Source organism: Tilletiopsis washingtonensis, assembly GCF_003144115.1.
Source record: "Tilletiopsis washingtonensis strain MCA 4186 unplaced genomic scaffold FA09scaffold_15, whole genome shotgun sequence".
NCBI lineage: Eukaryota > Fungi > Basidiomycota > Exobasidiomycetes > Entylomatales > Tilletiopsis > Tilletiopsis washingtonensis.
Window position 1 is genome coordinate 489538 of NW_020312012.1, and position 18851 is coordinate 508388.

Consider the following 18851-nt stretch of genomic DNA (forward strand, 5'->3'; position numbering starts at 1 on the left):
ATAGAGAGTTAGAGAGGGGCGCGGCACGCCCACCACACCCAAAATACGATCGCTTCACCGCTTCTCAGTGTCCGTCAGATTGCTGCGGAACCGTGTGCGCGCGCCGCACGCTGAGCATGACGTCTAAAGTAGAAGATGAGGAGGGTATGGTAGGGGACATGCAGGGGCGAGAGAGCGGGCGCGATCTGCCGGCACCGGGCTGCGGGGCCAGGCCGCGCTGCGCTCGTACGCATCGATAGGACGGCAGAGGAGCCGGAGCCGGGGCCCGCTCAGAGCGGAAGCTCTAGCTGTCCGGCGCGCGGCTGCCCGAACTCGGGGCACCGCCTCGCTCGGACGAGGGTGCGTGGCTGCGACGCTCTCCGCTGCGTGCGGAGCGCGAGATCGAAGGAGAGCTGCTCGGCGTCTTCTCCTTGTTGAGCACTGAGGCACAGCTGATGTCAGTCATGCGTCAGCGCGCCACCCTTGCGAGGAACTCACAGCTCTGGAAGAAAGAGTGCAGCACTTCCGACTGCTTCACGCCACCCGGGCTGCTCGCGCCCGGGGACGAGCCGAGCAAAGGACTGGTCGGCTTCGACGAGACAGAGTCGCGCGTCGAGTCCTGATGCAGGGTGGCGGTCAGCGGGCAAACGAGGCGCAGCGCAGCGCAGAAGCAGGGCTCACCCTCCGACTCGTTCGTGGCGGCTTGACCGTAGCCTCCGAATCCGGCGTGTCTCTGTCCTGCATCGCCCGCTCCACGCCCGGCAGGCTGAGGCTGACGCTGCGCATCGGACCGACGACTGAGGGTGTGCCTCCTCCTCCCCCGCCGCCGCCGCTCGTGAGACGAGCAAGGCGGCTCTGCGTGTCTGGGTCCTTTTGCAGCGTTGCGAAGTGCTGTGCCAGGAAGGCTTGCTCGTCTGGCTCCTTGACCCGCGAGGAATTCGGATTTGGCGCCTGTGCTCGGGACGTGAGCGGATGCGCAGCAAACGCAAATCGAATGACTCACCGGTGCGGCCTTCCACCCAGCAACGAGATCCTCATACAAGCGCACAGCGCTTAGCACACCAGCATCGGCAGCGGCAGCAGCCTGTCCACGATCCTGCTGCCGCGCCTCATCCTCCAGCTCCGGCGCACCCTTCGCAAGTCCTCGCTCACGCCGCACGCGCTCCGTCAGCACGTCGCACTCCCAGCCCGCGGACACGGGCGCGCATGCATAGCCGTCACGCAGCGCGTGAATCTTGCCCCAGCTGTCCCAGCCGCTCGGCACGATGAGAATGTCGCGCTCGACGGTCGAGGCGCGATGCAGAAACGGAAAGCGCGTCGAGAGCGCCGTGCCGCCACCGGCCACGGGGCCCTCTGATGGCGCACCGTTCGGTGCAGCGGCAGCTTCTGTCCCAGAGGAAGCGATACGGCTGGCCGGCGCAGGCGTGAAGAGGCGGTGCAGAACGTACGACCGCAGCACATCGAAAGTCTGTGGCCGGCTCTGTGCCGTGTAGAAGAGCGCGGCACCGTCTGTGGAAAAGCCGGAGATCAGTATACGCGAGAACGTCTGAGCGATCGGCCTGCAGCTTACACTTGATGCAGATGGTGCGCAGCATCTGCTGTATTTGGTCAAACTGCTCCTCCTTCAGCTCGCGGTCCTTCTCCAGCCGCGAGATCTGATCAGCCTGTCGCACGCAGGGTGTCAGCAGTCCCCTGGCCACGAGCGGCGCCCACGGCAGGGCGTACCTTGGTGCAGACGACAACGATTGACACGCCGAGGTTGTGCTGCAGCACGTCGTCTCCCAGCGGCAGGTTCACGTCGACCAGGCCTGCAGCCGACGCTGGCAGCAGCGTGGGCGCAGTCGCGGCGCCATCTGGCGTCTGCACACCGAATCCTGCTGTCGCAGCAGGCGCTACCGGCTCGACGTATGCCCTAATGTACGTCTCCACTGCGAGTGTATGCGTGAGATCGGACAGCCAGAGCCTGGGCCGTTCGGCTCAGCCGACTCTTTCGTCTGCGACTCACAGCCTTCTTGCAGCTCGCGCGCAAACTCTTGCTCCCGGCCCCACTTGGCTTCCTTCTGCGTCTCCGGCACGCCGAGCGCCTCTCGTGTCGTCTGCCCCACGATGTCAAGCCATGTCAAGAGCTGATCGAGGAAAGCTGAAGGGTTGCTCCAGTCCAGCACGAGCAACCAGAGAGTGCTGCGCAGCGCGTCGGCCTTGGCTGATGGGCCGGCCGAGGAGGACGCCAGCTGCGGCGGCTGCAGAGCTAGGGGCAGCAGCGAGACGTGCAGCGGGTGCGACGAGGGCACTTGGTACACGCCAACGCGCGCCAGTGTGTCTGAGGAGACTCGAGTCAGCTTGAACGTAGGAGCAGCGCATCGGCACGATTTCAAGGGCGCCGAATCACCTTCGCCGTCGTCATCCCGAACGTCCCAGTAGGCATAGCCCAGCCCCAGATCTCTTACTTCAGGCGTCGCCGAGACGCCGTTCACGTGCCCGTTCATGTTGGTAGAAGAGCTGCTGCTGGGCATAGTCGCAGCGACAGAGGGTCCGGCGCTCGTGGTGCTGCCGCTGGCCAGGCCGGCAAGAAGCGTCGACTTGCCAGTGCCCGTCTCGCCTGTGTGGCCGCGTGAGCATGCGAACAGCGCAAGGCCAGCACGATGCACGACACTCACCGAGCATCACGACATTGCGCACCGGTGCGGCACGGCTGCCGTGCACGCTGGCGAGAATGCTGGACCAGAGTTGCGCATCGTCCTCGCCCGGCGCTGCGGTGCCGTTGGGCGCAGCGGGCGTGGCTGGTGGCTGCAGCGCATCGCCGGCGCCGTTGGAGCCGGCGGCGGCGTCGTGCGGCAGTGCGCTGCGCTCAGACAGCATGTGCGGCACGCGCGAATAGAGGAGTGTGGTAGACGGAGCGAGAGGAGGGAACGAGCGGCGTTGGGCCGCGCTTGTGCGTGTTGGACGGAGGAGGCGCGAGCGAAGCGGCGGCCGTGCGCATTACAATACGGGCGGTCCCACGGTCGCCATCTTGTATTGTGCTCTCACGTGCACGCTACCGCCGATTACAACGCGCGCCGCCCGCCCCCCACAACATCGCGCGCCGGCAGGAGAGGAGAGGCGCCGTGCGACCTGGACGCCGAGTCGACGAGCTTCCTCTCCGCCATACCCCTACCTCCACTCCGCCCCGGAGGCACGCCGCTGTCCTCAGCCGCCTCTCTGCCGCCCTCGCACGGCGCTGCGCACGTCGCACTCCTCGCGCGCTCACTGCCGTCCGGCTCCGCCTGCTGCGGCACTGTCCGGGCTCGGAGCGCGTCGCGTCGCACGACCACACGGCGCCCGTGCCGCGTCCTCTCCACCACTCCTGTGCCGCACCTGAGCAGCGTCACGTCGTCTCCGTGCTGCACGTCCAGTCTCCGGGTGGTGTAGAGCTGCAGACGCCGCGAGCGCAGGCTGCTCGAGCCGTGGCATGCCGCGCGGCAGTCCTGCGGTCGCGTCTGCCCTGGCGTCCACCTCCTCCTCGAGCGCCATGCCGTCCGCGGGGGCTGCAGCGGCTGCACCTGCGCCAGGCTTTCCCTTTCTTCCGCGCGCGCTCGCCGGCACGGGCAGCGGCAGCGGCGCGGGTAGCAGCAGCAGCTCCAGTGCGGCGCACGGCAGCCATGTGCGCCGTGCAGCCTCGCCGCGAGCGTCCGGCTCGAACTCGCATGGCGCTGCAGGCCTGGCTCGCTCTCCGTCGCCGCCTGCGCCTCGCTCGCCGCCACCAGCGACGCCATCGAGCTTGCTGCAGTCTACGTCAAACGACGTCATGCCGTCGCTGAACATGCTCGGCAAGCTGAGCACGACACTGTCGCGCATGCGAAGCGAGACGCGCCAACGTGCCCAGCGTCTCGATGCCGACTTGCAAGACGACCTGGCTGGCCGCCCGCTTCGCAGCAGTGGCATGCAGACGCGTGCTCGCAGCGGCAGTGCCGTCAGTCCTGGTCCGCGCTCGACCTCTATCTCGGCAGCTGCCGGTGGGTCGGGGCACAAGTTCCGCATCAAGCGTGATCCCTCGCTCTCGGCCTCGCTGTTGCCCGACGGAGATGGACGCGCCGCCTCGAGTGGCCCGATTGCTGAGAACGACTTTGGCGCCTCGCCGGCACGGCCGCCGCCAGCGCGCACATACTCTGGGGTTGCGCGCCGGAAACGCAAGCGCGAGAGCGGCACGGGTGCCGGAAGCAGCAGCGAAGACGAGCCGCTGAGGGCACAGCAGCCGGTCGAAGCGCGCACGAATGGATCTGGCGCGGCAGAGGGCAAGGGCGACGGGAAGCTGGGCATCAGGTTGAAAACGAACATTGTGCTGCCGCGAAAGCCAAGGGTGAGTGCGCACACATACAGGGAGGAGGCGGTAGGGCAGGTGCGATCCGTGTAGTGCACAGCGCTGGCTTGTGTGCGCATACATGCTGTCATTGCGAGACCGCACAGGCTTGAGCTTGCTCGCCTGCGGCTGCGCTCGAGACGCGGTGTCTCCACTCGCCTGGACGTAGGACTGACGCGCGCTTCGTCTCCAGCGCAACTCCGATCACCCGCTGTCCAGTCTCGCCCTGTCCGGTCCCGGCGCGCCAGACGGGCCTCCACCCGCCGGCTGGGAGCTGCCGCCGCGGCACTTCTCCGTGCCCGAGCTGCGTTCTGCGCGTCCGCCGCCTGCACACGCGACGCACCCGCTGCAAGTGACGCAGGACTTCTCGTCGCAGGACTGGAAGGAGCGTGAGCGCGAGCGCGATCGCCTCGATGCCTTGGCCGGCGCTTCTTCCGGCTCAGGACAAAACACTGCGCTGGGCCGCGCCAGAGACAAGAAGGGCGAGCAGACGCCGCATCACGTCTTTCAGCACTACACGGACACCTGGTTCCGTACGCTGACTGAGGATGATCTGGCTTGGCTGAGCGCGAAAGTGAGTGGAGCGGCGTGCAACCAGCGCATAGGATTGAAGAGTCCGCTCGAAGCCCTCGCCCTCTCTCGAAAGCTCTCTGACCCGCGTCCTCGCAGCGCGACGACTCAGATCTGTTCCAGATTCCGCCGCTTGGACGACACTACAGCGAGCAGTGGGCTGCCGAGGACGCCGACTTCTTCGGCATCAGCAGCGCCGAGGCCGCGCATGCAGCTGGCCTGAATGGTCTCGCTGGCGGCAGCGCCGGCACGCCAGCTCAGCGCCTCGCTCTGCCGCCCGCTGCGCCTTTCGACCCGCGGACGATGCGCGACGAGCACGCCAGCGGCGCCTCTCGAGAAGACGCCCGCGGCGGGCCGCTGACAGAACGACTGCTGTCTGCACTGTTGCCCGTGCCGCCTGGCGGCAGCAGCGCAAGCTTGCCGCTGCCGAATGGCTCGGCGTTCGCCTCTGGGTCACGCCCCGGCACTGCGCCGCCGAGCCAGAACGGTGCCGCATCGCAACCCAACGGCCGCTCGCCTTACGTGCCTGGCACGCCGAACGGGCACTCGGAGCGCAGGGAACCGATCGTGCCGCCTCGTGTGCAGGACATGCGGACGTTCGAGGAGCGATTGCGAGGCGAGCTGCGCATTCTGGATGTCGTGGGCGACGAGCCGGTGAGTGTGCTCTGGCAGGGCGAGTAATGCGAGCTGCTTGCTAAGCGTTTCGCCTTCCTCTTCTAGACGGACTGGTCGACGCGCCAGGACGACGAGATCTCCGCCATGCTTCGCACCGTGCAGCACGAGCTGCGCACGCAGATCGACGTCAACGCCGCGCGCAAGGAGCGCCTGTATGCCATCGCGACGGACCGCATGGCGTATCAGGACTACATGTCGTGCATGACGTCGGTCGAGAAGGAGATCGAGATGTGCGTCGCCTGCCGAGCCAGCCCCTTTTGACACATGCTCATCTTCTGTCCCGGCGCAGCGGCTGGAACAAGCGTCAGGCGGCCATCAAGCGCAGCCTCGCGCCCAAGAAGAAGAAAGGCGGCTCTGCAGCGGCGGCCGCGGCGGCGGCTGCCGCTGCTGCCAGCACTTCGAACGGCCATGCCAGCGGCACAAGCCAAGGCGCCGCTGGCACGAGCTCTGGCGACGGCGCTGCAGCTGTGGGCACGCCTGGCGGGCCCGGCGGCGCCTCAATACCCGGCGCATCGACGTCTCTGCCGGGCCCGGCGCCGCCGCAATTCTCCGACAGCCTCATCGCTGCGCTCAAGAGCCGCGAGCAGCTGCAGCGCGCCTTCATGCCCATGTTCACGGCGCAGCCGCACGCCTGGCGCACGCCGCGCCCCGACGAGAGCGTCTTTGCCGACCTGCCGAGCGAGCAAGAGCCGCATCGCGCTGCGCCCCATCCCGCCTCCCAGCCGCCGCCTGAGTAGCACCTCAGCTGTGCGCCCCTCCGCAGTCTGGCGTCGCCGGCCGCCCCTCCTCGCGCGCCTCTGCGCCATGTGTACTCTGCCCGCGCAACCTGCTCCACCTTGCAACCCTCTTAACGTGACCCCTCCTCGCATGTCCTGTCAGCTGTCTCCCGGCCTGCACACTCTCGAACCCATCCTTTGCTCGCCCCCTTGCGCGATCCTGCGGCGCCTGCACCTCTCCGCAGCCGCTCGCTACTCGCACACAGGCGCACAGACTCGCAGAGGTCCAGGACTGCTGCATGCATCAACTAGCTGAGGGCGTGAGGGGAACAGGGGGGGCGGATCGAGTGGGTCGTAGAGGCGACGCGCTGCAGGGACGCGGCGGCATAGGAGAACAGATCGCCTCGTGGAGTCGTAGAGCGTGAGGTCGTGTGGCGCCGTGAGGGCGACGCCTGAGGTGTGAGCGGCGCGCGCTCGATGGGCGTTCGTGGAGAGGCGTGTGGAGGAATGAGACACGGGCGGAGCGGTGCAGATGAGGAACTCGGGGAGCTCGTAGAGACTTGGGATGGGGTTGTTGCGTTTGTAGATGGAGGATGGAGATGGCGGCCGCAGGCGCACGCACGGGAAGATAGACGGAGCTGAGCGTGGATGGCAGCTTCAGCCAGCACATCGCGCCAGACCGCACAGCTGAGGTCGGTATCGTAGACGGGTATTGAGTCGCCGCGAGTGCGGTTGAGGCAGTCGCAGACGAAGAGGCCGAGAAACAACAGACAGGCGCATCACTGCCCTTGCCAGTCGTCGTCGTCGTAGTCGTCCTCGGCGTGGGCGTCCGGCTCCATCTGCAGCGGACGTCAGCGCCATGCTCCCGCGCGCATCGTCAGAGCACTCACCTCGGCCATCGTGTGGAAGATCTCAGTGGCAAAGGCATTCATCAGGCCTGGTGTCACACCCTCCGCCGCCTCGAGCGCACGGCGGACATTGAGGATCGTGCGCTGCGCATCGGGATTCTGCGACACGGCGAGAGAAAGCTGAGAGAGGCGAGCGTTGAGCGACCGCGTCCTGGCACCTCGTTCACGGTGCACATGCACTTCAACTCACTTGCTCAAGAACAGGCAGGAACACGCCATGCAGCGCCGACGGCGGCGCCTCCTCCTGCGCCTGCCGCGAGGGTGCATGCTGTTGCGCATCCTGCTGCTGTCTGCCCGCCAGCGCCGCGGCAGTGCGAGGGTCCATGCTGCCTTCGCTGTCGGTACTGCTGTCCTTGGCGTGATGCCTCAGACGCATCTCCTCCATGCGCCGGCGCTCCGCCTCGACCGCGCTGTCGACTTGCGGCCGAGGATGAGTCGGCGGCGTGCTGAACTCCTCGCGCCGCGCGCCTGGCGTCTCCTCGTAGCGGCTTCGCTGAGGCGTGCCGTATGCGCCATTGGCTGCGTACGCGGCAGCATCGATGGACGCCTGCTGCTCGTAGCTGCGCGTCTTGGCCGCCGCCTGCGGGCTCACCGGCGGCTGAGCGCCATAGTCGCGTGCGTTGACAGTGATGCCGCTACCGCCGACGTTGTGCACCGAGGGGTCGTACTGGCCGTGGTTAGACGGGCCGGGCGCCGCATTGTTGTCCAGACCCGGGATCGCTGGGCGCGCAGCACTGGCACCCGGCACGCGCACAGTGCCGCCGGCCGAGCCACTGCCCGCCGAGCCCGACGAGCGCTGCGAGTTGAAGCGGTCCATGGGCAGGCCCATCTGGTGTGCCGCAAGCACCTGCTGGTGCTGCTGCTGCTGCTGCTGGCTCATTTGCGGCGGCGTCGGCAGCTCCTTGTGCGGCGCGCGGCCGTTGTTCTGCTGCGGCGCAGGTGGTGCGCCGCCTGCTGCACGCCCAACTGTGCCGCGTCGCACTGTGCCGAAGTCCCAGTTGTCGTCGTCGCCGTCATCCTCCTCCTCTGCGCCGCGACGTCCGTCATCTCCGTCGTCGTGTCCATCGCCGCCCTCGGCGCGCCAGCGCTCTAGCCGCTCGATCAGCTCGGTCAGGTACGACGTCTTCTTGGCGCCGCGAATGAAGCGGTGCTTCAGCAGCTCGCGCGCAGTCGGGCGCTGCGCAGAGTCAGTCAGCAGGGCAGTTCTGCGTCTTTTGCCTCGCGTGAACTTACGTTGGCGGGGTCACGCTGCAGGCAAAAGGCGACGAACTCGCGGAACGTCTTGGAAAAGCTCGCGTCGAGCTGCGGCGGCGGGTTCTTGGGAATGAGGAAGAGCACCTGTGAGAGCACGGGCGTCAGCTTGCCGGCAACACGAGGGCCGTGCTTGAACGTACTTTCATCGGATGCAGGTCCGCATACGGCGGCTCGCCCATCGCCATCTCGATTGCCGTGATGCCCAGACTCCAGATGTCGGCCTTGAAGTCGTAGCCGCTCTGCTTGATGACTTCGGGCGACATCCAGTACGGCGTGCCCACGAACGTGTTCTTCTTCGTCATCGTTGCCGTGAGCTGGCCCGAGACGCCAAAGTCTGCCAGCTTGACGTCGCCCGAGGACGAGAGGAGCACGTTGGCCGCTGCAGACACGCGCGGACGTGTCAGCTGCAGTCGCGCCAGCGTCACGACTGCGAAAGGCGACACACCTTTGATGTCGCGATGCAGCTTGCCCTCGCCGTGCAGGTAGTCGAGGCCCTTGAGGAGCTCGCGCAGCACAATCGCGATGTAGTCCTCGCGGAAGCGACCGGGCTTCATCTGCGCGCCGCCACCTCGCGTCAGTCTCGCGCCTCTCCTCCGCCTGCCTCGATTGCACGCACCAGATCTGAGCAGCTGCCGCCGCTGCAGTACTCCATTACAATCCACAGATTTGTGCCCTTCAGCCACGAGCCATGGTACCTGGGCGAGCGGATCAGGTTACGCCTCGGTGCAGCGCACAGACCGTCAGACTCACTTCGTCACGTGGCTGCTGTCGAGCTGGCTCAGGATCGAAATCTCCTGCTGGATGTCGTCGATCTCGTCCTCTGCATTCTCCAGGTCGATGATCTTGATTGCCACCGGCTGCCGTGTGAGCTTGGAGAAGCCCTTGAACACCTCGCTGCGGGCGCGCCAGGGCAGTGTCAGCGCTGGGCCCCGGACAAGTCGCGGCAAGATGGTCTGCAAAATGCTCATGCAGGGCCGCTGCGCTCGCCGTTGCCCTGCCTGCGACCAGCTCGTAGCTCACGAAGCGGAGCTCGGCAAGGTCCTACCTCCAGGCCGAGCTGACCGGCCTGGCCCGGCCTGCGAGCAAAGTGCGTCTCCAGCCCAGGCCCGTCCAAGGGCGCGCGCCACGCATCGGATCTGCCGTCTTAGCAGCGGGCAAGCTGCTACGGCCGTGCTGTCGCAGGCGAGGAAGGCTCGAGATCCGGCGCCATCTGTACAGAGCGCGCGACAGCCAGCAAGCGCTGCGATGCCGGGATGCCCGGACGAGCCAGCGCTTCTCGCAGCCTGTGACCCAGCGGCGCACGCACTGCCGCCTCCTGGCCTCGCTGCGAGCCGATCCGAGCAAGAAGGCTCACTGCTCCCTCGTGCCGCAGCGACTGTTCTCCACTCAGCTCTCGGCCAGATCACTCACCCGAATGAGCCCTTGCCAATGCGGTCCTGGCGCACGTAGTACTCCTCGGGGTCCGAGCCCTGCGGCGGAGCGTCCTGCGGCGGCGCGACAGGCGACGTCAGCTCTGCGCCTCGCAGATGCGCACAGAGCAAGCAAGCTGAAGACTCACCATCATATTGACGAAGCTTTACGAGCTGGCGGGCGAGAGGAGAATCGCGACGCGACCGCGGCTGCGCGAGGTTGAGCTCACGGGCAGAGCCAGCGGGCTCGAGAGATGGCGCGGCTCAGGTCACGCGACGAGCGTGAGATTTCGTAAAGTGTGCTGACGGGCGTGCGATACGCTCTCGGCGCCGTGACTGGGGCGTGTTCGAGGCGTGAGGATGGAGCGGCAGCGTGCGCAGTTGCGGCGTGCGCGAGACGAGGGCTCGGGCGCGCGCAAGGACGTGAGGGCGTGCGAGACGCGGGCTGCGGCAACTGTGCAGCTCGTGCCGAGGCTCAAAGTGAGAGAGAGCTGGCCGGCGTGAGGAGTGACGGCGAGGAGCGGCGAGTGGCTGGGGGAGAGAGAGGCAAAGCAAGCGAGCGGCTGGGCGACGACACAGAGCGGCAGCAGCTGCTTGCCGTGCGCAGCGGGCCGTGTGTGTCTTGTGTGCGGTGCGGCGCGTCGTGCTGGCGGCCTGCCTCGCGCCGCGCGCCGAGGCACGGCAGCTGCAGCCGCGGCGCCGAAGGCAACCCACCGCCGCGGCGGCGCCCACGCGCGACGCTGCCGCCACGCTTGATGCTGGCTGAGGCCGGGCCTCCGCTCGCTGCCGTTCCTTCTCGTCGCACCGTTGCAGCGGCTCGCACTCGTCACCTTGCACTGCGATCGGCTCCGATTGCCAGGCGTGTCGAAGCAAGCTTCGGCAGCATCCAGGCTTGCGGGCCACGCACGCTGCAGCAGCATCCCTGCTCGGTGCTGTCCACGCAAGCTGGGCGAGCACAGCCACGCGCGACGCCTCCCTGCGACGCACCGACGGCCGCCCTCCGAAGCATCCTGAGAGCACTCAGCCCAGCGTTCGGGCCGGTGGCTATCTCGACAAGTGCTCTCGAAGCGGGTCATCATGTCGCTTGCTGACGACGAATGGCGACGACGAAACGCCGTGTCGCCGTCGGCGTCGCAATCAAATCTCTCATCAGCCCCTGCGAGGCGGCCCGGACGGAGGCGCCTCATCATGGATGCCGCGCGCCCTCGCCGCAGTCGACGGAGGACGTCTTCCAATCAGACGTTGCCCTCGTCGGCGCTGCTGAGCTGCGTCGACAGCCACATTGTCCCGCTGCTCGTGTCGGCCAGCGTCGGCAGCAGCATGGCAGCGGCCGGCGGATGCTGGCGCGTGCGCGGCTGCAGGGGCTACGTCCGCAGCCTGTCGGATGACGGCGCGCATGAGAGGCCTTCCCCGCGTCGACCTCCGCTCGCTCCGCACGTCTCGCGGCCCCTCTCGCCCAACACCTCCGACACCGCCTCGCACTCTCCTCCAAAGGGCAGCAGGATTGAACGCCAACTCCGAGCATAGTGATGCTGCGGATCGCAGAGCCCGGGCGTCATGATCTATCGCAGACCTGCGTCTAGAAGCCATGGCGCAGCCCCTCGCGCTAAAGCTTGGCGACGCGCTACGACCTGGCGCACCTCCTCTTCTCGCAGCGGAGCATCCCTTTCAACTCGACCCCAGCCTTGCGCTTCGCGTCGCCGCACCGGCCGTCGTTCGCTGCTTCCAGACGCACGCTGTCTGCACGACGAGGCAGCGAGCGACAGCGAGGCAGTGGTTGTCAGCGCTGCATCCGCCCTCAGCCACAGGGCGCAGCACATCGCCCGCACGTCGGGGTGCCGCGACTAGTGCGGCGCGGCCCTCTCATGCTTCATGCCTCGAAGCGCTGCACTGCAGCTGAGCTCTCGTCTTCGCGCGCCAGTCAAGAGGGCCACTCCAACCGCTCGCTTAGCGTGCCGCAGCGACAATCTGGCATGCAGGAGAGGCCGTCCGGATGGACGATTCGCCCACGCGCGGCAAGTGCGGACGACGAGCTCGCTGGGCCAGCCACGTGCGAGCAAGGCCACCCTCGACGGGCGTGCAGCGCTGCGAGTCAGCGACTCTGGGCCAGCTTCTGGGGAGCAAAGCGATTGCGACGCAGAGACCTTGCCATCAGGCCAGATGATCCGAGGCCCAGCTCCCGAACCACGTTCGGGGGCGCCTCGAGAAGGGGCCGCGGCGAGTCGCGCCTCCGCGAGGCCAAATTTGGCGGACGCACCGTCTTCCTTCGGACGAGTCTCTGACCCGTGCAGATTGTGTCGCACTCTGTCGTCCCACACGCAGTGCAAGGCGAGCATCAGAGGGCACAAGGATGGCCGCAGCGGACGCGGGAGCAGGCTGGCTCTCGGCCGTGCTCGTGCGAGCGTGGGACCGGCCAGGCCGGCCGCATCACGTGCGCGCGCGGCGAGAATGTCTGGGACGTATAGGTAGCCCTGCTTGAAGTCGTGCGCGAGCGCGCGGACCAGTTCTAGCCCTTCTCACCCTCACCACCCTCTTCGCATCTGCACCTCTCTTCACCGGCTGCGCTCCTGAAGCTCCATGCTCCAGCCAGTCAAGCGGAGCTGAGCTGCCGGTGCGCGCCGCCGCCTCCTCCGGGCCCATGCGTTGCGCGCGAGCGTCGCTGTCCAGCTGCGCCTCGCTCGGCCTGCCTGGGCTCGCTGCGGCTGCCGGCAGCCGACGGGGCCCGCTGGCGCTGCGACTGGCCTCGTTGCTGCCGCTCACTGCAGGGCCGTCGCGATTGCCGCAGCCGCTGGCGCTGGCTGCTCGGCCCATCACCACTCGCCCGCCCGCCTTCTTCCATCCTTCGCGTCCCGACTTTCTTCCATCGCCGTCCAGCAGCGCCAGCAGCTCGGCTGCACCAGACGCTCAGCCTACGCATGAGCCTCACTCGCACACCTTCTATGTGCCGTCTCTGCCACAGCCGCCGCCGCTCGAGGCGCTCCCGCCACGGCATCACGACCTGCAGCACGCCGTCAATCTAGACGATGCCGACGCAGCGTGGGCCGCATGGCTCGCGCTTGAAGGCGAGACACTGGACGCCTCGCTTCTACGCTGCTTCTGGTGGCAGATCGCGTCCTACTCGCCCTACCTGCCGCCTGCTGCCGACTTTGACGAGCACTCTGCGCTGCGCCAAGATGCGCTGCGGCAGGCCGGCGAGGCGGTGCGCGCCGCACGGACCTTGCGACAGCGCCTCACAGACATCTGGACCGCGCTGCAGGACGGCGAGCGAGAGGCTCTTGGCCCGCTCGCGTCGCAGCGCTACGTCTACGCACATCTGCTGCCGTCGCTGCTGCTCGAAGAGATGCAGAGCGTGGCGCCGCTGGACACGCTCTACGACGTGCAAGAGGCCCAGCTGTGTGCTGCTCTCACGTGGCTACCCGAGCACAGCGCTTCTCTCGTTCGCCGAGCCGCAAGGCTTCTTGCTAGCAGTGGGCATCTCGCGCTGGCCGTCGAGGCGCTGCAGGACGCGCCAGCCGCTCTCGACGCCCCTCTCGGCGCTCACATCGTGTCCCTTGCCGCTTCCGACGAGAGCGCGAGGCAAGGCGCCACAGGCCTGCTGCAAGTCCTTTCGCAGCCGGGCGCTCATCCTGCTCGGCACGTCCTCACCCTCAACACGCTGGTGAGCCTGCTTGACGAGCGGGACGTCGAGGCGCTGCTGGCGGAGATGCAGAGCGACTCGTGGCTTGCGCCGTACGCGGCTCTACACCTGCTCAAGCGCTCCCATACGGTGCGAGCGGAGGTGCTGCAGTACGCGCAGAGCAAGCCCAGCCCAGCTACGGAAGGAAGAGACGAGGCCGCTCGAGGGCGCAGAAGCGCGCGTTCAGAAGCACTGGAGCTGCCCGACGAGCCCGAGATGCTCAAGAGCTTCAGGGACATCGATGCACGCTCGGCGCTGATGCATCAAGTCGCCGCGCAGCTCGCACAGGAAGCGCTCGAGACGTTGCGTGCGCCGCGCTCCGGCAAATCTCGTGCCGGCCAGGATGCCGAAACAGCGCGTCGGACGACGCCTAGAGCTCTGCGGCGAGCCATGCAACTGTGGCTGTCTGCTCCAGAGGCTGTACCTACGCCGCTGCAGGCTGACGAGATGCTGGTGTCATGCGTCTTCGAGCACTTAGACAGCGCTTCGCGAGCTGGTCCAGGCGTGCTTCGCGCGGCAGACAGTGCCATGCTGCCGCTCCTGCGCAGCCTCACCGCCGTGCTCTATCAGCGCGAGGCTCGCAGCACGCATGCACGCAGACGGACCTTCGACTTGCGCAAGCGCTCGACACTCTCAGCAGAGGAGCGCGCCCAGCAGCTCAAGCTCAAGCCTGCCTCACACGCGGCCCTGCTCGAGGCGCACCTCATGCTGGGCGATGAGGCGGGCGCCCTCGCTCTCTGGCGCGATCTCGTCGCTCGCGAGGTCTTTCCGGGCCAGGAGCGAGACGGCGCAGGACAGATCCGACACCGCACTCGCGGCGACGTCTTGCTTCGACGAGAGTACTACGACGTGATCCTCGACTCGTGCGTCGTGAGCGCAGCCTCAAGCAGCGGCAGCTACGTGTCTGGCGCTGCGATCGATCGTACGCCGAATGTCTCGCCAACGGAGGCCATGCTGCTCATGTCGCTGCGCATGGCCCACTCGCCTCTCGACCCGCCGCCTGACCACGTCATCCTGAAGGTCGTGCGCGGTCTGCTCCAGCATGACGGCCTGGCGGCGATGCATCTGCTGCAGCAGCTCGCCGATGCGCAGGTGCCGCTCACAGCCCGGCTTGCCACGGCCATCGTGCGCGCCTTCCACGACGCCGGAGCGGAGTGGGCCGATCAGACACTCTCACTCGCCGAGGCCTTCGTGTCGCAGTGGTGTCGCCGGGCAAACAAAGACAACGCCGGCAGAGTCACGCTGCGGAACGCGTTGACGGAAGGGCCGCGAGGCAGCATCCTTGAACAGGTACGAGAATGGCTTGCTATCGGCAAAACGAGACAGAGAGATGCACCGCCTCTGCTGCTCTTCGCCCTCGCTGTGAGCGCAGCCGGCCGGTCCTTCGTCGACTACACGCCTGAGCGGCGCGTGCGCACGTTTGACCTTTTCAACGCGATGCGCCTGCTCCTGCAAGCCCAGCTGCTCTCGCCAACGGCTCTGCAACGCACGCAGATCGGCCGCGACGGCTACCGGAGCTGGTTTGGCGACTTCGCTGCGTCGCAGGTTCGCTCTGGCGCGATCCAGTACCAGACGCTCTTGGCCGCCTACAACGGTGCGCTTCGGACCGTGCAGGCAGCGCCAGCGTACGAGACTGGGCATTCGGAGCTGCAGCTGGAGCCCTTGCGTCTCGAGCCGACACAGCTGCTCCCCGACGCGCTACACGCCTCACCTCGCAAGACTCAGTCGGCCGCACCCGACGAGGACGACTCGCTCTTCTCCACGGTGCGACGCGAGCTGGAAGACGTGCTCGGCGTGCCGGGCAATGCCCAGACATGGGCGCTGCGCATTACGGGCTACCTCATGCCCTACCAGCCGCCGCCCGCGCCAGGTGACCCGCATCCTCCGTCATGGGCCAGTCTCGAGATGTCGCGCGCCGAGGTGTTCGATGCCCCGCTCAGGCCTGAGCGCCTGAGCGCCGCACTGCAGCTCTTCCGTCTCGCCGGCGAGGCCAAGTACCACCGCGGCGGCGACTACGTGCCGCCTTCGCAGCGCGAGCGCATCGAGCCGCCGCGGCAGCAAGTGCGCATCAAGTCGCAAGACGCCGGCCGGCTCGTCGTGTGCCTTGCGCGCGCGTCGCGCTTCGAGGAGGCACAGGAGGTACTCGACGAGTTCTGGGCGCGCCATCTGGGCTCAAGCCACGGCACGCCCGGCGGCTGGACGGCGGGCATCATCGGCGCCGAGCTGGCGCTGCACGCCATGCAAGGGCGGGCCGAGACGCTCGAGCTCAAGCTGGCCGAGGCCCAGCGACTCGGCTACCGCCTCACGCCGCACTGGAAGCGCAACCTGCGCCTCTGGCTGCGGCAGAAGGGCGGGAGCGTCGCGGCGTTGGCGCCGGCGCAACAAGTATCACCAGCGGATCCGCCGCGCGAGGCTGCCGAGCTGCCCCTGCCGGAGCGGGAGGATGAGTGGCGCAGGCGCGTCTTCAGCGCCCTGGCTTCTGGACAGCCAGCTTGGTCGCGTGGGGGCGAGCTGGTCTGAGCAATGCAGCGCTTCGGACAACGTGAAGATGTGTGCAGTGGGCGGACGTGGATCATACAAGTACATGGTAACGAGGAAGCAGACCCGGGGTAAGAGACGGAGAGAGGATAGGAGGCAGGACCCGCTAGACGCCGGTGCGCGTCAGGATCTTGCGCGAGTTGGAGAGGCGCAGCACGTCGCGCCGCTCGAGGATGAAGATGGTGCGCTCGAGGGCGTGGGCGGTATAGCCCTGGCCGTCGACGAACTCGGCGCGCAGGCGGCCCATCGAGACGCTCCAGCCGATGGGCAGGCGCCGTCGGATTTCCTTCTCGAGCTTCTGCACCTCCTCCTGCAGCTCGCCGCGCGTCATGCCGTCGACGTTGCCCGCCTGCACGGCGTCCATGGTGGAGAACTTGAAGAGGCGCATCGCCTCGTCGACGTGCTCCTCGCGCACCGACGTGCTGAGCGTCACCTTTGCCAGGCTCTCCGACATGCGGATGATGGCCTCGAGCTGGCGCACCGTGATGGGGATGCTGCTGCGCTCGTCGTTGTCGCGCTCCACCTGCGCGATCTGCTTGCGCAGCGCGACAAAGTGCGAGCTGAGCTTCTCGCTCGCCTCGGGCGACAGCCGTGGGGCGCAGCGAGCCTTGCAGTAGGCCACGTAGCGCTTCATCTTCTCAATGTCGATCTCGCCCACGGCGCCGGCGTCCGTGTTTGGCCTGTTCATGTGAATGTTCATGACGTGCTTGGCGATCGTGCGGTCGCGCCCCTCGTCGTGCTCGTCCTTGACGATGAAGATCATGTCGAAGCGCGACAGAATCGTCGTCTGGAAGTCGATGTTCTCGCCGGGCGACTTCATGTCGTCGTAGCGGCCGAAGACGGGATTCGCGGCCGCCAGCACCGAGGTGCGCGAGTTGAGAATCGTCGTGATGCCCGCCTTGGCAATCGAGATCGTCTGCTGCTCCATCGCCTCGTGGATCGCCACGCGGTCCTCGTCCCGCATCTTGTCGAACTCGTCGATGCACACCACGCCGCCGTCGGCCAGTACCATCGCGCCGCCCTCGAGGTAGAACTCGCGCTGCGCAAAGGGTCAGCGCAGGCTGCGAGGCACGGGCGCACGCTGCCGCACTCACCGACTGCACGTCGCGCTGCACCGACGCTGTGAGACCCGCCGCACTGCTGCCCTTGCCACTGGTGTACACGGCGATGGGCGAGGCCTAACAAAAGCGTGTCAGAGAGGAGATCAAGCTGGCAGGCTCAGAGTGGCACGCACCTTCTCGACGAACTTGAGCAGCTGCGACTTTGCCGTGCCCGGGTCGCCGAGCAGCAGCACGTTGATGTCGCCGCGCAGCCGCATGCCGTCTGGAAGGATCTTCTTGCTGCCGCCGAAGAGGAGACATGTGATCGCCTTTTTGATGTCTGTCGGCGAGTCGTCAGCGCTAGAGCACGAGCAGCTCGAGCCTGAGACTCACCTTCGTTGCCAAAGATACTCGGCGCAATGCTCTTGGCAAACTTCTCGTACAGCTCCGGCGTGCGCGCAAAGCGCTGGAACTCATCCTCCTCTGCCGCGCTGAAGAGGCGAGCAGCGCCGCGGCCGCCTGCGCCCTCAGCGTCAATCTCGAGGCCCACGACGCGCAGGTAGGGCGTGCGCAGCGCGACGGCGCCCGAAGCCGAGCCCTTGCCCGACTTTTGGCTTGTGAACGTCGAGTACACGCCGGTCGCGATGATGCGGCTGCCCGGCACGACGCGGCCGCACAGCGCGCGGTCGGCGGAGAGGAGCATGTGGCGCGGCAGCTCGCCGACGGGCACCATGTCGGGCGCCTCCTGCAGCTTGATGGTCTGCGTGTCGACGAAGCGGCACTTGTCGTGCAGGATGACGAAGGGGTCGACGCCGGTGCAGCGCTGTCCTGCCTCGGCACTGTCGCAGTAGCGCGGCAGCGTGAAGCCGCCGAAGCCGGACTGGATCGGCAGGCCCTTGCTCGTGCGGCACTCGCGGCACATGACTTGCAGGTGCACAGCGCGCGACGCAAGTGTCGAGGCGCCGATGACAATGCCCGGGATGCGCACCAGGTGCGCAATCGAATCGGCGTGCAGGTCGCGCATGCCCAGCAGGTTGGCCGACGAGCGCAGCGTCACCTGGCAGTCGGGCGCCTCGGGCCGCGCGCCGTCGGCGATAGGGTACATGATGCCGCGTGCGGCTCTCCGGACAGCCGACTCGAACTGCGAGGCGGGATGTGAGCAGCAGCCCAGCGGGAATGAGCAGCTGCGGAGCAGTGCAGGCATCACAAGCAAGGCGGAGCAGCGCAGCCAGCCAGACGGCCAGCTCGCCAGGTGGCCAGCTAGGCAGACACGATTGAGCACTGCTCGGCCTGCATTGTCGCCGCGCACGGAGCCAGACAGCCCTGAGTACGCCTCGCTCCGCCATGCATCCGAGCCCGCACATGCCCGGCAACCCTCGCCCCACCTGGCCTCACCACACCTCGCACAGCACTCACCAGCGGCAGGATCTCGCCGGGCTCGGTGCGCATGAGCTGCGCCAGGCCGACGTTCCAGAGCTGCACGTGCTCGAGCATGACCTCGAGCACGTACTGCTTCGCGAGCAGGTTGGCGCGCAGGCGGTCGCGGTACACGTAGTCGGCGCCGAGGCGGAAGCGCTGCACAAAGTCGAACAGGCTCGCCTCGGTCTGCGCGGGCGCGTCGGGCGCGCGCGACGCATCGTTGCCCGAGAGCACCTGGGCGCTGTAGAGACGGCCGGTGTCGTAGCCGGACATGGTTGCGGGCTGGGTGGTGGTGTGTGAGGGAGAGCCCGTGCGGAGTGGCAGCGTCGGC

At 67.4% G+C, this 18851-nt stretch overlaps 7 protein-coding genes across 7 annotated transcripts; 3 read left to right on the forward strand and 4 right to left on the reverse strand.

Moving 5' to 3' along the window:
- Nucleotides 1-48: 48 nt before the first annotated feature.
- FA09DRAFT_346549 (DLIC-domain-containing protein) lies at nucleotides 49-2916 on the reverse strand. Its single transcript, XM_025744756.1, has 9 exons — nucleotides 2637-2916; nucleotides 2369-2578; nucleotides 1985-2299; nucleotides 1705-1907; nucleotides 1550-1643; nucleotides 983-1488; nucleotides 661-930; nucleotides 478-598; nucleotides 49-420 (listed from the first exon to the last, which is right to left on the reverse strand). Exons 1-9 carry the CDS (start codon nucleotides 2836-2838, stop codon nucleotides 284-286), a joined length of 2058 nt encoding a protein of 685 aa, XP_025597233.1. The 5' UTR covers nucleotides 2839-2916; the 3' UTR covers nucleotides 49-283.
- A 206-nt stretch (nucleotides 2917-3122) lies between these two features.
- FA09DRAFT_331009 (hypothetical protein) lies at nucleotides 3123-6475 on the forward strand. The gene is made up of 5 exons (XM_025742834.1): nucleotides 3123-4315; nucleotides 4509-4889; nucleotides 4985-5539; nucleotides 5606-5790; nucleotides 5850-6475. Exons 1-5 carry the CDS (start codon nucleotides 3488-3490, stop codon nucleotides 6295-6297), a joined length of 2397 nt encoding a protein of 798 aa, XP_025597234.1. The 5' UTR covers nucleotides 3123-3487; the 3' UTR covers nucleotides 6298-6475.
- FA09DRAFT_74284 (hypothetical protein) lies at nucleotides 6438-7118 on the reverse strand. Its single transcript, XM_025745810.1, has one exon. The coding sequence runs from the start codon at nucleotides 6944-6946 to the stop codon at nucleotides 6581-6583; it is 366 nt and encodes a 121-aa protein (XP_025597235.1). The 5' UTR covers nucleotides 6947-7118; the 3' UTR covers nucleotides 6438-6580.
- Nucleotides 7056-9406, reverse strand: FA09DRAFT_326031 (Pkinase-domain-containing protein; the record flags this gene model as incomplete). The annotated part of the gene is made up of 8 exons (XM_025741190.1): nucleotides 7056-7115; nucleotides 7167-7283; nucleotides 7375-8361; nucleotides 8418-8522; nucleotides 8579-8817; nucleotides 8884-8992; nucleotides 9055-9133; nucleotides 9189-9406. The coding sequence occupies 8 exons, from the start codon at nucleotides 9404-9406 to the stop codon at nucleotides 7056-7058; spliced, it is 1914 nt and encodes a 637-aa protein (XP_025597236.1).
- Nucleotides 9407-11546: 2140 nt separating this feature from the next.
- On the forward strand, nucleotides 11547-12362 carry FA09DRAFT_74319 (hypothetical protein). Its single transcript, XM_025745811.1, has one exon. It carries the CDS (start codon nucleotides 11720-11722, stop codon nucleotides 12314-12316), a length of 597 nt encoding a protein of 198 aa, XP_025597237.1. The 5' UTR covers nucleotides 11547-11719; the 3' UTR covers nucleotides 12317-12362.
- Nucleotides 12363-12485: 123 nt separating this feature from the next.
- On the forward strand, nucleotides 12486-16043 carry FA09DRAFT_339876 (hypothetical protein; the record flags this gene model as incomplete). Its single annotated transcript, XM_025744260.1, has 1 exon — nucleotides 12486-16043. The coding sequence occupies one exon, from the start codon at nucleotides 12486-12488 to the stop codon at nucleotides 16041-16043; it is 3558 nt and encodes a 1185-aa protein (XP_025597238.1).
- FA09DRAFT_331012 (MCM-domain-containing protein) lies at nucleotides 15945-18823 on the reverse strand. Its single transcript, XM_025742835.1, has 5 exons — nucleotides 18518-18823; nucleotides 17495-18242; nucleotides 17296-17441; nucleotides 17156-17239; nucleotides 15945-17100 (listed from the first exon to the last, which is right to left on the reverse strand). The coding sequence occupies exons 1-5, from the start codon at nucleotides 18791-18793 to the stop codon at nucleotides 16168-16170; spliced, it is 2187 nt and encodes a 728-aa protein (XP_025597239.1). The 5' UTR covers nucleotides 18794-18823; the 3' UTR covers nucleotides 15945-16167.
- Nucleotides 18824-18851: the final 28 nt, after the last annotated feature.